This window comes from Phasianus colchicus, chromosome 22 (genome assembly GCF_987193195.1).
Source record: "Phasianus colchicus chromosome 22, bPhaCol1.hap1.1, whole genome shotgun sequence".
Taxonomy (NCBI): Eukaryota; Metazoa; Chordata; class Aves; order Galliformes; family Phasianidae; genus Phasianus; species Phasianus colchicus.
Genome location: NC_143457.1, coordinates 1,719,949 through 1,737,056, shown reverse-complemented (window position 1 = coordinate 1,737,056; position 17,108 = coordinate 1,719,949). Strand labels below are relative to the sequence as shown.

Genomic DNA, 17,108 nt, shown 5'->3' with positions numbered 1-17,108 from the left:
GCTGAACACCTATGCTAAGGGGACACAGCTACATCCTGCTATTCCCATCTACCAGCAGTCAGTTGGGGGGCCTTGGGTGACAGCTCCCTGCCTCAACTTCCTCTCATTTGCAGAACAATGAATTCGTGAAAGCTTCTGCAGAACTAAGGATGAACAGACAGTGCTATGGGCATGTGAGTTTATTTCTTTGCCAGACACAGACTCCCAGGCAAAGCGTTGACATGAGCAGAGATCACAACAAAATGTGATACTGGATACGTAACAGGAAGAGGCAGAGATACACAGATTAAAGCTGTGTCAATTGGGTGACTCACTAGAATCATAATAGTCTCTAGGGCTTAAGTATGGTTTATTTATAGCTGCTGTGAGCATCGGGTCGCTAGATCTCAGAATGCCAGCTGCGAGAGGAAACGTTTTTTTCTCTTATTATTTTACCCCTGTGCAATGTTTCCAGCTCACAGGAAGAGCTAATTAAATCAACAATTAAAGCCGTAAAGACTCCTGAATCACTGACAACAGTGCACTGTATCTGACCTCTCCTGCCTTGCTTACGAAGCTCAGCAGTGATCTTGCTGATCTAAGAAACATTAACTGTCTGGTACAGGAAAGTCCCAGCCAGGCAGACTTGGGAAGTGGAAAGAGACTGGAGAAGCAGCCAGGCTGCCCTGGAGAGATACAGGATGCACGAGGACTATGCTACTTTTGCATCAGCTCAGAGCCCATCTTTTTGGAGGCTTTGACACTACAGATAATTGTAATGATTTTTTCAAACTTCACGCTGATAAGAATAGCATGGAACTATCCTGAGATAAGCAATTTCTTCCAACACTGCTCCTTCAGGTCTAGGAGACAGGCAGTACCAGTCAGCCTAGGAGCTGGGAAATGGCACTACTCAGCCTGTCCAACCTGCAGCCCCAAATGAAATAATGCCATTTGTATTCTTTACCACCATGAGCTCTCTCTCTCCAACCACTACAAAAACACAACCTCCACACAGGGGGTAATAAATATTTATTGTTTACAAAAGCATCATTAAAGAAAAATTTAAGCCTGTGAAAGAAAAAGTAAGGCAGAATTTCTGCTTTTTTTTTTTTTTTTTGGTGGCAACATTGCCTTATTAGTGGATAGAGAAATTCCCAAAGCAGCTTGTGTTCAGAAACATGTGGGAAGAAACATCTCACAGTGACTTTCCTCCAACACAAAAGGATTTGTAACAACAATGCTGACAGGATCCAAAGCTGGAACTCCAGATTTTCAGTTTTGACAATAGAATTATTGCACATTATTCTTTCTAAGTAAATTAAACCCATTAATCATCATAATTAGTAATGCTCTGTGTCAGTGATATGCTAACAGAGCTAGTCATTATACTGCGCTGTTAAGAAACTGAAGGATGATACCACAGCCTTTACATGCTGCTGCTGTCACTGGCTGGCTGCGGAGGAGGATGTTAATACCCAAGCCTTAAGGACTCTAACATCAAAGAGATATGAGGGCAGTAAGAGATACTATCTTTCCCTTGCTAGATTTAAAGCCCCCGGGAGTGCTGAGAAATAGCAAAAAAGAACAATAGGAGAAGTGAACAAATCTATCCTCGGTGCGGTTCTGCTTGAGCTGGTTCAACCACGGCAGAAATGATTTTGGCCCAGCAGTTCTCACTCTTGATTTGTACCCTGAAAAGCAAAGGACTGAAGTGTGAAGGCAATTCTAGCCCTTAGCCCCAGGGATGCATGCAGAGTCCATCAGGATGCCAAGCTTTGGCACAATTGCCCTAGTGCTGCTCTCATCAACATTTCATCACTATGTATACTACACTAATAATGTGGCTATCAAACCTTACATATCTACCCACCAGTAAATGACCAACAGATCTATTTATCACGATGCAATTGCCTTGTACCAACCTATAAAAAGTAATACTCAGATACAAGACTCCTGTTGAGCCCTTACAATCTATGCATGAAATATATTTCAATCTGATTGTTGTCCATTTTTAGGTGTTTGAATTTAGTTATATTCATAGATTGCTGGTGTCAGAGGGCAGCCCATGTGTCGTGTGCAGTATAACCATAAAAAAACCTTGATGATCCCTGCCCCAAGGAGGGCTGACTTACTAACTGACTTACTTACTTACTAACCAAGTAAATTACATCAAACACAACAAATAAACTTCAACAAGTCTGAGTTCCTTCTTTTGCAAAATATATCTGGAGAGTGGAGATTTTTGTATCTAACAGATCTGTTATCTGAAATCAGTTACCAAAACGTTTCACTAATTTCATTTTCTATACCCCTCACTAGACAGACTAAGTTGCTTAGTTACAACTGTCACTTTGCATTATTTCTGCTCCATTTGTCTGATATGACAAACAATGAGTTCCTTGATTGATTCTAATGCTGATGCTGACAGAAACTGAATTTAAAATTTCCTTCCTGTCTGCCTTGTAAGATTGGGTAGTATGAACGTTATGGAGAGTGAACACAGAGGAATCAATCTCATACAGAGACAATGCACCCACATACACCTGTGCTTGCTAAGATGCCACTGTCCAGCAGTGATTGTCTTTATCAGTCACACCTTCCCAACATGCTCCTAGGACAGGTGCCCAAATCCAGAATATGGCAGGTCCTCACATGTGCATCACTGAATCACAGTTAAAATCTTCAGCCCAACAGCTTTGAGCTTCATGCCCAGGGAGGTGGTGGGGTCACTGCCCCTGGAAGTGTTCAAGAACTCTGAGATGTGGCACTGAGGGACGTGGCCAGTGGGCATGGTGGGGGATAGGCTGGGATTGGACTTGATGATATTAGTGGTCTCTTCCAATCTTAGTGATTGTACCATCCCATTCATTACCATCCCCCTTTCTTTAACAAATGCTCTGCTCCATTCTCTTCACATTGCATCTTTCCCCCACATATTACTTTGCCTCTTCTCCCACACCATGATCTAAAACTGCTTATTCAATAATGCATTTACTGCTCAAGCTTTTCTTATATAGTGAGCTCCATCTAGTGACATAACCAAAGCCTTATCTCCAACCAATCTTCACACTGTGTGCTGGACAAAAAGGATGTGAGACTAAACAACAATGGGACGAAAAGCCTTTCTGTCTGTCCAATGTCTTCTCTGAAAAGGCCAATAAAAAGATGTTAGGAAGATGTGCTTGTTTGCCTTCATGTCAATATGTAACACTGATGGGCAACATAGGAGAGAAGACGATCCCAGTGATAACAGGATTTCAGGGAAGCTCTCAGGCTGTTGTGGGCTCCACATCCCATTTCTCTGCAGGGTCAGTGCAGCACCTAATTACATGCCTGCACAGAAGTAGAGAAAGCCATAACCCTCTCACTCAAACACAAGTTTCTTCAGCACTGAGCTTCTGAGAGGTTCCATCAAGAGTACTGCAAAGTATCTTCATTCTTCTAGTAGATCTGCTGCGAAAGAGAAGGATACTGAGTGTTTTCTTAGCCTCCAGTGCTCTCAGTGCAGTCTGCTCACAGTACTCTGTACAGCAACTGGAGAACCTGAGACTCCAAGCACAGAGGATAAGGGAGCCTACAGCAGAAATGGGAGTAGGATATTAGAATCCTGCTGAGCTTCACTGTATTTTAGAGACAAAGAAGATGAATGGGTCTGGAGGTACTATTTATGGAGGGAACAGACACTAAAATGGTATGCTAAACTGAAGGCTAGGAAAGGGAACAAGGATCATTTGAAAGGATCCTCAGATCTTTCCAATTCCAGGCACAGTATCTTCAGACACAAAGGCAAAGGACATCTCTGGCATATTTTTCTCTCATTCCCTGCTCAGAAAGCATTTGCTGCCATATCATATTTCATTCTGGTTTTTGACCTCTTGCCCCCATACACTGCTAACGAGCTGGCATTGAGGCTGACACACTTTTGGAATCACGGGCAAAGCTTTGAAAATAAAAGAGGATTAGATTCCCAGCAGGGGAAGAAATACAGCTACTTGGAATAAGACATGACAACTTTCTTGTAAGCCTGCAAAATCTCAAAATTACCTCCTTTCCTCAACGTACCTTGTCCACTAAATCTGCAGCCTGCTGTTGCCATTAAGTTATCCTCAGTTGCCTCTCTTTTCTTTCTGAACCTTCCAGGTGAACTTTTTGAGGAGAGTGGGGTTTATCTACTGTCTCTGCTGGCATGGCAGAGTATAGGTTATGAGACATAAAATGATTTGTGTCACTGGAAGCGGACACTGGAAGGAATATTCCTGGGGACAGTGTGGCTGCACAAGGCTATGGATCCCAAATCATCAGCACTATTGAGCTCTGAGGAAAGACTGCAGTGAGATCTGACTCAGACCCCATTACAATGAGAACAGTGGAAGAAAAATGGAGATACAAAGAAATGCACATTACATATCCTCCAGCTGCTCTCCCCTGCTCTCTCCCTCATTGGGAGACTGGCAAATTTGGTTTCCTGGAGACATTTTACTGAGAAGTCGGCAGGGAATAAGGAGCACAAATCAAATTATTTATTGCAGGCTGAAATCACAGAGGTTCCAAAATAAATTGGAGTGCAATCTCGTTTACCTGCTTTATTCTATTCCTGCTTTGGAGTTACAATTTCACAGTCAAATGTTTTGTTTAATATTTAAAAATTTCTTCCTTCTCATTCCTTCTATTGAGAGAGATCACAATACTGTGAGACAAAATGTTCAATAGATTCTCAGACTGCAGAAAAATAATATAAACCATATCCACATCGTTCCTTAATTTCAAGTGATAATAATTTACCGAGACATTCTCAGGCAAAAGAATTGTATTTCTATCCGTCTCTATAAATACATCTACAGCATCAAGGATTTCATCCCTCATTTTTGTAAAATTCATGAAAGATTTATGAGTTATTCAGCTACTTTCCTGGGATATTGCTAATAAACTTTTCCCTTATTCCTTACATCTCATCAGTCCCACAGCCATTTCAGGCTTTTGAAGCACAGAGAGATTCTGTTTTGTTGAAGTATGTAAATATCTGCTTCACTAAGATGAACACCAAGTTTTGTTACTTGGTGAAATCCATCATTTTCCACTCACCCAACATAATTTAAAAGCCAGGGCAACAACACATTAATCCCTTGTTAAGACAGGAGTTTAGTTAGATGAGAAGAACCTCTGAAACCAGATAATGAATCTCTACAAAAGCTCCAGCTAGAATTAAGCAAAGGTAACTTTCCTGAAAGTCAATTCAGGACTATTACCATCCCAAAGGATGGGCTGATAGACATCACCTCCACCAAAGAAAAGTCTTTAAATGCCTTTGATGGAGGTAACATCAAAGTTTAAGTCTTGTTCAGTAAAAGCCATGCTGAGATTTCAGTGTTGTTGACTATTCCCCAAGAGATGGTTCTTTTGCCAGACCCATTCCCATGCCTTCCTTTCCCCTTGCCACCACTCATTCTCAGTTCTTGAGCAATTCATGTCATTAATTTCAAGAAAATCTAAGAATGCTCGTGGATAAGTCACAAAGTGCATCCTTAGGTTCTCTTTTACAGACTCAGAGCTGAGAGGTAGACCTCACTTCTGAAAGATGAGCTGGCATAAGAAGGATGTAGCTGTTTACATTCAGCCACAACTGCTCAATGTTTGTGATCAGACCACAATGCCTAGGATATTTTCAAAAGAAACCAAACAAATCAAAGAAACTCTTGTCATCGTTTCTCCAGGAAATAAAATGAAGTTAACTCAATCAGTCAACTGCTATTATGTAGGACTTGTTTTTCAGTTCAAGCTTCTGTCTCTTCATGCCTTATCTTCAAAGGTATATTCCCTCCAGGCAACAGCTTGAAGAAGCTGATGCCTGAGTGCTCTTCAAGGTCCAGGAACATGGCTGCTCAGCCTTGTCACACAGACACAGTTCCTGTCAGCACAAAATAGAGCTGGAATCAATGAATCATAGAATCATTAAGGTTGGAAAAGACCTCTTGGATCATCTAATCCAACCATCCACTGACAGACACAAAAACCACTACTGAGCACAGAATTTGCTGTGAGCCCTGCAAGTTGCAGACAAATGCAGAGCATCAATGAAGCAAACAACGCATCATTATGGACTGCCTCCCTTGGACCCAAATGATTCAGTTTGGAACCAGCCAAACGTGTATTTATTCTCTATGAGACCAGTAAGTGAGGGCATGTAGGCAGTGCATGATCTGCTCATTGATCTTCCTGTCTGATTTACATGTGACACAGGCATAGCAGGAGTTCAACAGTGCAGAGGGATCTAAGCAGAACTGCCTGGGGATTAAGGAGCCAGCTTTCCACAAAGTTGTCAGAAATCAAGAGAATTAAGAACTCCTGGGGTTTCACTTTCGCTTTACTCAGAGAGCTTTCTGTTCTTAATTACATTTGGCAGGCACAGCAACCACTTCATTTGGCTTTGTCAGTGCTGAATTCGATTACATTCAGAAGGGAAAACAATATGCTGTCCTTAAGAACAAGCCACCCTGGACATGTGTCCAAAGCAGCTATGAACAGGTGCTTTCTTTGAGAGGAGTTTCAAGGAATAGTTATAGTGCAGGGAAGGTGCAGTGCTGTGAAACTCCTTTGGGCACTGAGATTTCTCAGTGCACATCAGCGAACGATCCTTTATTGCCCTCTCTATCTCTAAACACATCTTCCCTCTGCCATGAAATGAACAGCAAAACAGGAGAAGTAAAGGACAAGCAAATGGTTTACCTCCTGGTCTTACATATGCTACAACATCAGCTCATTGCTTGGCCTTGAGCAGGCTGCTTCAACGCGCTGCTCCTGAATGCCCCACTGGCTGAGCAGAGATGCACTGCAGGAAACCTGCGAGGCTGCAGGCAAACCACTACCCTCTGCTGGAGAGAATAGAGCGAGACAACACGTCTTACAAATATATTTATACTGGCATTTAACAGAGAATCTCACAAAGTGTCATAGAATCACAGAATGGCCTGGATTGAAAAGGACCTTAAAGATCATCTCGTTTCAACCCCCCTTGCAGGGCTGCCAACCAGCAGATCAGGCTGCCCAGAGCCACATCCAGCCTGGCCTTGAATGTCTCCAGGGACGAGGTATTCACAACCTCCTTGGGCAACCTGTTCCAGTGCGTCAGCATCCTGTGACCCACATTGGTACTCACACTGTTCCATTCTGGAAGTAGTTTTTTTAATCTTATAGCAGATCATGCACAGTAAAGCTTTGGAACGTCTGTCCCCACTCACTGCCCACCAGCACAGTGGAGGACTCCTACCATTCAGGTCAGACCAGTCTCCTACTGCACCCAGCCCAGCTTTCAAAGCCTACAAATAGAAAGAATAACTTGGGAAACATTGCTAAAGCAGCTTGAAAACTGAAAAATCTGTGTCTCTTTGCAAAGCAGACTGTAGCAGAAAGAGGCTCCTTACAACTCTTGCTCATGGTAGCATCTGGCTAACACAAAGAAAGGCAATGAAACTATGAGAAGGGCCCTTGTAGAAAGCCTCAGGATAATTCAACATAAAGGAGATAACCAATGCCTTGTAGAAATTCTCCGAAGTTTCAAGCACGGAGAAAAATAATAAAAAAAAGCATATTTACAAACTGGGACCTCAAGGCTATAAAATATAGCTCAAGATACAGCAGAGCTCAGCTCTAGGAGCAGCTGAGGTCTGGTACATTTCTGTGACTCTTGTTTCTGTAGCTCTCTGCCTGTCAGAAGTGAGAACTTTTTATCATTCTCTTGCAAAATTTTCCACTGCAACCAAGACCTTGACACATTAAGACAGAAGAAAAAAGCCTGAAGAAAATCTCCAGAGAGAAAACACTGAAGAGATTTAGAGCTGCTTTCTATCTAGCATCTCCCTTTACTCCCCTTTCAGCAGCTGGGATTTTAAACACTCAGCATACTTACATGCAGACTGGAGGACAGGAGGGTACATGAAGCACAACAGCAAGGAGATGAGGGCTGACAAGAAAAGCATGAGGGATGCAGGTGTTCTGAGCACAGAGGGCTTACAGATGACTTTTACAACAGTACACCATCAATTATACTGATGCTGTCTCGGCTGGATTAACTCCTGGCGGACAGGAGGCAGCTGGGGAGACGGATTTGCTTTTCTGTCACTCCTGATCAAGACCTGTGTTCCCCTTTTGTTCAAACACGTTTGCACGGTCTCTGTGCTGCAGAGTTACTGAGAGCTTCAGAGATCTCTGCTGGAGTCTGACAGCCTTCCCTGCTTTTCTGGTTTTTTCTTCAGCCCTCCTCATTGGTCAGTGTCATCACTTGTTTGTGGTTTGTGAAGGAGTTTTGTGCTTGTAGATTTCTGTTCCTGCCTCTACAATAATCCTGTAATTGTGATGCCAAGTAGCACCTGAGGACAATTTTATCACATTCTGTATTATATGTAAATACCATTACGTTAGATGGATTTTCTCATTAATTCTCCGTCCTGGTGACAAGCCAGGAATTAACACAATTGATTTTCCAGTCTCTGCTCATTATCAATCATCCAAGAACTTAGTCACATCTCATCTGTTCCACCTGGGTCGTAGCATTTATTTGTAGATTTCAACATACATTTAACTAATAAAAACCAACAGGTGTAGCAACCTATGTGCCCCAAATCTGGACAAGAACAAACTACATGTCTTCCTAATTCCTTTGATGGTAAAATTCTCACCACAGACCAGTATCCTACAGAGAACAAGCAGTGGGCAGGTTAAGGAACAGCCTGTTGTATACTGCGGCCATCAAAATCAATGTACACCTCCATGCTGCTCTTCAAAAACTTATGGAAAACAACAGTTCATAGGTGCCTGGAGGTTTCCTGGAGGTGCTCCATTCAGAAGTAGTAGAAGTATCCAAGGGACATCCACGATTCAACCCAAACTCTCCCCATTACTACTTCTTTGCAAAATACCAAGGGCCAAAATGAAAAAGCAGTAAATACACTACAGAGTTCATTTCAGCTCTAGAACAGGTTTTGTGAGGATGAAAATGGAGAATAACAACAAGCAGTGGTACAGAAGAGTATAATCTCAGTATATCACACTGCTTCTCCTGTTCCTGTGGTTCCCATCACCTCTGTCCTGCTGTCAGACCAAATAAGCAAAAGGAAACATTCCCACAACATGCATTAATTGTGCACTGTATCTTTCCTGACTTCCTTCATTACTATCTCCTGGCTCAGGAGTGGAATTCTGGCACAAACAGATTTTTCTGCAGAAAGCTACAGGTAAGGCACACCCTAAAATAGTAGTCTGGCAAATGCAAGTGCTCTGTTATGAAGCAGATGTGTTTTCAGCCCACCCAGCTCTTCACTAGGCCTTTGTATAAAGCAGGCATTCTTTTGGATCATATCTTCCACCTCTCAGATGTTCTCCTGCTTGTTCCCTACCATACTGCTCCTGGGGATTCCATACTGTGTAAACTTACCTATTCATCTGTAGCTCCAAGAAACAGGGAACCCAGAGAGCCACACGCTCTTTCTGTAAGCAGAAACAAATAGACTGCTGTAGACAATAAATAGTTCAGAATGCTCCTTACTGAGAGCATCTGTTCTTCTGGCACATAAAGGCAAAAGGGGATTCACAGACCAAAACTATCGTGCTCTCTCATCCATCCACTGTGGACAAGACGCTTGCTCAGGCCATTACAGGTTAGTAGTGATGAATGACTGAATGATCATTTAACTCTTGCTAGGCATGTGTTTATTTGGATCGTTGCTATTATTATAACAAAGCACCCGTCTTTTATCTACATCTGCAAACCAGCCTTTGGTTTTGTTCCTGTAGGTAGTTCCCAGCTCTAAGTTCCATAAATTGATCAAACATGATATTGTGGAGCAGGAAGAATAAAGTCTGTTCCCAGATACTGGGAGAGCACAGCTTAATGCACCATCCCTGGCACTGAGGAGAGGTTCTGTAAATAACCATACCCTTAAAACATCAACTCTATTTGGCTCACTAAGATCCAGACAGCATTCAAAACCAGCTCAGGAATGGAATTATCACCAGCTAATAATAATCTGTATGGAAGCTACCGAAGGCAAATTCTAATCTTAATTATTAGGTGACTTTTGAAACTTCCAGTGCAGGGAGATGGCACGAATCTGGAATATTAAGCAGTAAGGAGTTAGAAGGACTCTTTCACCCTGGTGGATGTTTCTGCAGATAACCTAATCCTGTAGGGTTATGATTTCAAATTCACTCTGTGGGGACAGAGGAGCCCAATCCTCCTGATCCTACACAGCCCAGTACAGCTCCAGCACTGCGTGCAGGAGACAGAAAACAGTTTGGAAGTCATCAGGAGGGAAAACATGAGGATACTGCAGCAACTGGGGGGTCAGGCTCTGACAAATGTGTCTCTGTGCTGAGTTCCTCGCGGGTGCTGACACTGGGTGTGCCCTATCCCACCTGCTGTAGGACAGCACTGCCAGCACAAAGGATGGTAAGGTCGATTCTCCACAAGGAGTTGCCCTGAGGCACACTGAGGAGCTCTGAAAGCACTCTGGGGAGCCTCAGAGTGCACTGGGAGTCCTCCAAGGCACACTGCAGCACAGATCACACACACAGCCCAAGCACCACTGCAGCCCTCTGCTGCCGCCCTCTGAGCAAAAAGCGGCACTGCAGGCAAAGCTGCGCATGCGTGTCAGCGCGTCCTAAACGGGCATGCGCAGTGCTCCTTTCTCAGAGCAACATGGCTGCGCCCAGTGCGCGTTCCCGCCTAGTGGCGGCAACGAAATGAAATAGACGAGGCCTCCCTCCCTTCAGCTCTCGCTGTTTCTCTCCCACCTATCTGTCACTCTTTCCCCTCTGGCACTCCCTACCGAGCCGCGGGAACGCACCGGTTGGGATCTCCCAGCGGCCTTGCGACTGGCGCAGCGCTGTGTGATACCTGTGTGCCCCACCGCATCGCCCGGAAGTCGAGTCTCACCTCTTTGAGCCGCTCTGCGCTGTCAGGCTCTATGGTATTAGGTCCTCCATGCGATACCACGCATGCGCGCGGAAACGCGGAAGTAGCGCTTTGTACTGTGTTCAGCTGGCAGAGAGCTCGGCGCTATCGCGCATGCGCACACCTGTACTGTGGGGCTGTGTAAGGATTGACTTTGAGGCTTGCAGGCTGCATGTGTCTAAAGGAGCTGAAATGCATGAAGAGGCAAATAGGCAGTCAGAGGTCCAAGTGAAATATTCCTGCACGAAGGCACGCATAATGAGTAACAAATGGGAGGAGCTGGCAGCCATTGGAACTTGGTGGGATGAACCACGTTGTTGGGATGCTGAAATTGATGGCTGTAAACCATCAGGCTAGGGATAAAGGGTGGGAGTTGGATATCGGGGCCTGCTCTTGATGGGCAGAGTGAGATGTGTTGATTCTTTGCCATCCTCATGTTACTGCTATATTTCTGGGTAAGACTGAAAGCCACAGAGAAGTAGGTAGAAAGCAGAGTACATTCCCTACATGGAGGCTTGGTTTCAGGTGTTGTGTTTGAGCTATTTATTGGTTGTAGGTAAATGTTTTGCATACCTTCATGGTCAATTTCTGAAAGTTGGAGAGTGTTGTAAAGAGGGGTGTGACTGGCATCCTCAGCCAAGGAGCTGATAACTGTATTCCACTGAGGGTTTATTGTATGTCAATAAGGAGTTTAGATTAATGAATTACCAAGGAAATGCTGTGTAAAAGCTTTATAAAGCTTCTCGTGCACTGTAGAGATAGATAACAAGACAGTCTGGGTACTAAGAGAAAATCTGAGAGACACGAAAGAAAGACAGTGTAATACCAAAACAGGAGAAAAGATATTCAGGTTAGAAGAGGCTGCTCTTTGCAGGTGCTATGAGAGGCTCACTGTCCTTCACACTCCTTGCACTCCTTTTACTGGTGCACAGCTCCCAGGCAGTCTATGTCCAGGTGAGTTTTCTGCTGGTTATCTTGTTGGTATTGCAAGCTTAGTGCTGCACTGATGTGAAGAGATGTAAGTAAGATAGGAGTCTTGATCTGAATTGATAAAGCTGGATTTTTGCCTTGCTCTGACATCATCTCCCTGTGGTTCAGTTTGTCTCTCTGTAAAATGGTTCAGGTGTTTCTAACATAAAACTTTTCCAGCCCTATCACTGCTCTGAAATTCCTATCAGAGTATTTCCAAAGCTTTGTTTTCTAGAGAACTCCATAAGTGAAGTTACCTGAACTGGGGAGAAAGTGTTGTGCTTGTTTCTAAGCATGAAGTTCTTTATGAAAATGACCTGCAAACTTATGTGATAGAGCCTACAAATGTGTCACATATAAAAATAAGGTGAAATAAATGAGTGTTTTCATCCAAAGGAATATTGATGGGTAGTGATGATATTAAAGGAATATTAGTGGACTAATGGTGGGATGAGTTGATGGTTGGACTGGATGTTCTTATTGGTATTTTCTAACACTAATGACTCTATGATTGTGTGATAGATATTAGAGGAAACTAATACCAAATTCTCCAAAGTACACAGAACCTATGATTGGCATTACATGCACTGTGGAAGCTGGTAGGAAGGTGTCAGCACTTCTGTCTGTACACGAGAGTACGTTAGATTTGTCTGCACCGATCCCTAGAAATAGTTTGGGAGATTTCATTTTGATTACAGTGCAAATAATTTCCCTGGTGTTCCAAGAGGGCAAATGTTTCTTAAACAATAATTGACTCTTTTCATGTGTGCTTAGTAGGTTTCCAAGGAGTGAAAAGGTCCCATCCTTGTGCAGGTTTCACCTCCTCTTTTCTTCCCAACCATTCATTAACACCAAGAGTCTCCATACAGAACATATAGTGTAGTATTTAATGGGGGAAGGGGAGGAAGCAACAATTTTCCACTTGGGACTACAGAAAATAGCTGAGAACAACTGCTTCTGGATGCAAAGTATTCAGCTCTGAAGTATTAGTTCCTACTTGTAGTTGGAATCCTTATCTCATTAATCACTAAATTCATATTTTCTCTGCCTTTGATAAGACCTTAAAAACATGCAGTGTGCTGTGTGTGCATCATTCCTTTGACTTGGATTGCTCGATTTCCCTTAGGATCTCAGGTTGCTTTATAAACTTGTTTTCTGAAATTCTTCCCAAGATTTTTCTTCCCTCTTCTGTAATAAGTCACAGGGGTTATTAATTTAACAAAATGTTCTTAGAGCTGCAAGGGAAGTTTGTTTCACTTTGTAGAGTGTTCCTAAAGGCTGAATATCAGTATGTGGACACTCTCTTAGTCTGCAAAGTGTGTAAAACTGGAAAAAACTAGAGAGGGATTGTGTTAAAATCTGTCAGTTCAGTAGAATAGCGTGCATTTTCACCTTGGAGAGAAGATGCTGCTCATGTTGTGTTCTCTCTAGTACATCTTTCTTGTCTGAGATGGTGGTGGTATTGTTGTTTTTTTGGGTGCTTTGTTGGTCTGATTTGTCACCAAGACATAAACATGTCTCAGGGTTCATGAAGTGAACTACTATGAAGTGATAATAAGAAGGAGAAATCCAATGTGCAAATGACCAAATGAAGCTCACTTCAGTTGTTTCTGATTTCTTTGGAACTGTACTGCTGAAAATCCTGTTTCTGTTTCATGCCTTTAGAGTCTCCAACCAGTAGATGAATTTAGAACTGTGTCTTTGGAGGAATAGTTAATTTTTCACAGGCATCCAAACTGATAAATTATTCTAAGAAAAGTTACAAATTGATCAAAAGTAGAAAAAGTTTAACTTTGTTAAATAAATGCATGTACATAGTAGCTTATTTATTATTCTTCTTTAAACAACACCACCGCCCAAAGACACCCACACAATTCAACATCAAGCTAATGAGACTTTGAGATTAATGGCAGTATTTGCTCTCATGCCATAGCAGACTCAACTCACTTTATTTCTATGACTGTTTAGGTGTTACTTGATCATCCTTCTGACTATTTCATTCTCTTCAGACTTCTGTGGGCATTTATGTACTTACCTTAAACAACTGCAAGACCTGCAGGTTAAGTTTATTGTCTCAACATTGTGATTCACTTGAAACTGGAGGAAATTGACATTAATAGATGCATAGGGTCTAACTATCTCAAGCATGGAGTAAACCTTTCCAGGATAATCTTCTGGTCTCCCAAAGCCTTGGTGTGATCTTTCAGTTAGAAGTGCCACATTTAGCAGTTCTCAGTCATTTGTGCTCCATTGTGTTGTCAAATTGTAAATTCATGCTTGCCACATCTTGTGGGGATGGGATTTATCCTCTTCTGTGTTTGAGCATTGCATTTCACAGCCAAGATTCAAAGTTCTGTGCTGGTATATTACAAGAAAGAGTGAACAAAATAAATCCCCGTTCACATCCATTTAACTCATGGTGTTGTCAATCTTTACCACATATTGTCCAGTCATTTCTTTTCTAGACTGAAGAGTCCCAGCCCTTATCTTCCTACATTAGATGTTATGAGTCTTCCTCACAGGAGTGAAAAATGTGCTAATTCTGCCTCCATTCACTGTGATGCTTAAACAAAATCCTGACTATGCAGGCTCACCATTATAGTATAGTTTTTCCCTATAGTACAGTTTTTTGGGGAAGGGTCACAGTTTAGCAGACTTCAGTCAAAGGGGAATGCATTTGCCTGAAACCTGACTTTCTGATGTCTGTTTTTTTCCTTTTCTGTCTACTTAGGATGGCAACTTGAAATTCTCCCTTGAATCTGTGAAGAAGCTAAAGGAGCTTATGGATGAGAACAAAGTCATTAACCCTCGCATGGTGGTTTCAAAGGCTGGGTATTCTCCATGTCAAGATAAAGATCTCCCTGAGGAATTCCAAGCTGTGTGTAAAAGAGAAGATGCACCTGCAATTTTCGAGAGGCTGTGTATGTAGTTCATGTTGCATAGTTTCCTTTTTATCACACTTTTCAACCTCAAACATTGAAATAGTAGCAGCCAAAGAAGTGTAATTACTGTTGTGTCACTTCTGAGGCAGCTGGAAGTCCATGCTACCACCCCTTCTGCAAGGATACGATAGCTGTGGGCCCACCAGAAAACTCCTATAGTGCTTAGTTGTAGCCTAAGTACAGTAACAGATCAGTCTGTCATAGACATGAAGAAGCTTCCTCCCATTGGAGATGTATTTCCAGGTTCCTTAAAAGAGGTGTGAGATGTAGATGAAGTGAATCAACCTTTGGCGTTACCTCCAAGGCACGTATAGTGATTCTTGAACAGGCTCCTACAGTATCTGCTTTTTATTTATTTAGTACGTTGTGTTTATCAATACCATGGAAAACTTAGGAAGAAGTAGCACCAATATAACTGAGGTTGTGGTTCTGCAAGCCACCTCAGAGGATCTAAGGCCATATCCTTGTCACCCTCTCATAATGTCCTGTTGTTCTCTTGCCTCCACATGTTCCCCTTGTTTCCCCAGTGAGTTCAGATTTTCTTTAATTCCTTAAGCAAAGTTTTCTCAAAAACTAGTTTTTCTTGTGTCAGTAATAACTTCAGTGTATGCAGAAATTTGTGGAACAGTAACAGAAAGGAGTCTTTCACCACGTGGTTTAAGGCTCTGCTCTCCAATGAATTCCTTTGCCTTGTCACTAAAACAGTCTCTTTTCTCTCTAACAGACTTGGTTGCTGGTGACGTTGATTTGTGTGAAATCTGTGCCAATGCTGCCTGCTCTGGTTGTTTCTGAATAAGGATGAGACACTCCAAAGACAGTGTGCCAAGCTAGGAAGTTTGTGCATTTGTATTGCAAGATCACATACCCTCACAAATCACTATTTAGGTATCATCTTCACTACAGTCAAACTGAAGCTGTTAGCTCATGTAGACATACTAAGGGTAATTTTGAAGCAGTGAGATCAGGTAATACCAGCAATGCAGTTCTGGCAACAGGAAGACCAAACTTCATTTGAGAAGCTGAAGAACCATGAAGAAAGAGGCTCACACTGAGCGTTGTCTTACCTTGAGCCACGCCTGAGTTGTGCATCTGTCTATGTGAGCTGTGTCATGGTTGACTGGAGTGAAAATATCCTGGACTCACTGTTTCAATTTCCAGTATTCTATCTGGATTGGAACACAATGGGTCAAACTGAGTAGTCTCCTCTAGCCTTTTAATATCTAAATCTCCCTGTGATCTGTCTTCCACTACACATATACACCTAAGCAGCATAGGGTTGTAATCTTTTCCAACTCAAGCTCTCCAGTTGGTTGGATGAATGTCTGTGCATGTAGGTCTGGACATGGTATGTGTTTGATTGTAACAGAGCTGTAGCATATAACTTGGGGACAAGTCATAAGTGTTTAGCAACACTTTAATAGCTAGGAAATTCTCCATCTGTTACTTGTACTAATATTTAATGCCAATTCTACAGATGTAGAAGAGCACAGGAGCTAGTAATCTTTTGCTCCCTTCTTTTGGCAGATGTTTGTTAAGCTCTGTTTAGGAAAAAGGAAGTCCCAGCTGCAATGCTGGAATCACTTTGAAAGGAAAACATTGCCTTGTTTTTATTTTTGAGTGCCTATTTGTGAAGAAAGGGTCTACCAATGTTTGAATGCTACTGTACGTGAAATAAAGATTAGAGACAATTTTGTAGTTTTGCTTGGTTTTGTTTTCTTTCTTTTTCTTTGATGGTCTACCTACTTCCTTATCTCCTATATAAGTTCTTCCATGTCTGAATGTCCACTGGAGTAAAATATAACTTGTTAACCTTAAAATAATTTGCTATTCCATTTGTGGTCCTTATAGTAATAGTAATATATAACTACTTTGGAGTTTTAAAATTATTCCCTTTCAATTGTTAAGCCTCCATTTCTTATATTTTGGGACCTCAACTCAGCCACTAGGTTCTCAGAAGAATGTCAGTGCTGTGCATCCATTTCAAGACTGTTGAGTACTCCAGAACAGAAATATCCAAGACTGAATGCCAAAAAGAGTCCCACACTAAGCATCTTACTGCTGCCTTGAAATTGGCACCTCTGGAAAACTGCATTTCCTGACTCAAAACAGTTCTTGGGCTTATTTTGAACTTGAAGTTACATCTTTGGATATAGAAAAGCAACTTTGCATTTTCTCTTAGAATTAATTTGACGAATCATTAAGTCTTAGTACAGCAGCTTAGTATGGCTCAGGCAGAGAGGGCAGATTATGCATTTTGAAATGAAAACTCA

General features: G+C 42.2%; 2 protein-coding genes across 7 annotated transcripts in view; one reads left to right on the top strand and one right to left on the bottom strand.

The window, feature by feature from the left end:
- DISP3 (dispatched RND transporter family member 3) overlaps positions 1–10,916 on the bottom strand; it is a 114,907-nt gene extending 103,991 nt beyond the window's left edge. For 3 of the 5 annotated variants that reach the window (XM_090122840.1, XM_090122841.1, XM_031613354.2), the window contains exons 1-2: positions 10,821–10,916; positions 9,410–9,462 (exon numbers count right to left, since the gene is read on the bottom strand). The gene's annotated coding sequence lies outside the window, so the exon portion shown is untranslated. The remainder of the gene's footprint in view (positions 1–9,409; positions 9,463–10,820) is intronic. The other 2 variants (XM_090122842.1, XM_090122843.1) reach the window with 2 other exon arrangements.
- LOC116242552 (guanylin-like) lies at positions 10,664–16,617 on the top strand. Of its 2 annotated transcripts, XM_090122859.1 has the most exons (4): positions 10,664–10,943; positions 11,802–11,881; positions 14,628–14,817; positions 15,563–16,617. In XM_090122859.1, the coding sequence occupies exons 2-4, from the start codon at positions 11,807–11,809 to the stop codon at positions 15,628–15,630; spliced, it is 333 nt and encodes a 110-aa protein (XP_089978985.1). In that variant the 5' UTR covers positions 10,664–10,943; positions 11,802–11,806; the 3' UTR covers positions 15,631–16,617. The 2 variants fall into 2 exon arrangements, with proteins under 2 accessions (XP_089978985.1, XP_031469218.1); XM_031613358.2 differs by lacking the exon at positions 10,664–10,943 and having other exon boundaries at positions 10,950–11,881.
- Positions 16,618–17,108: the final 491 nt, after the last annotated feature.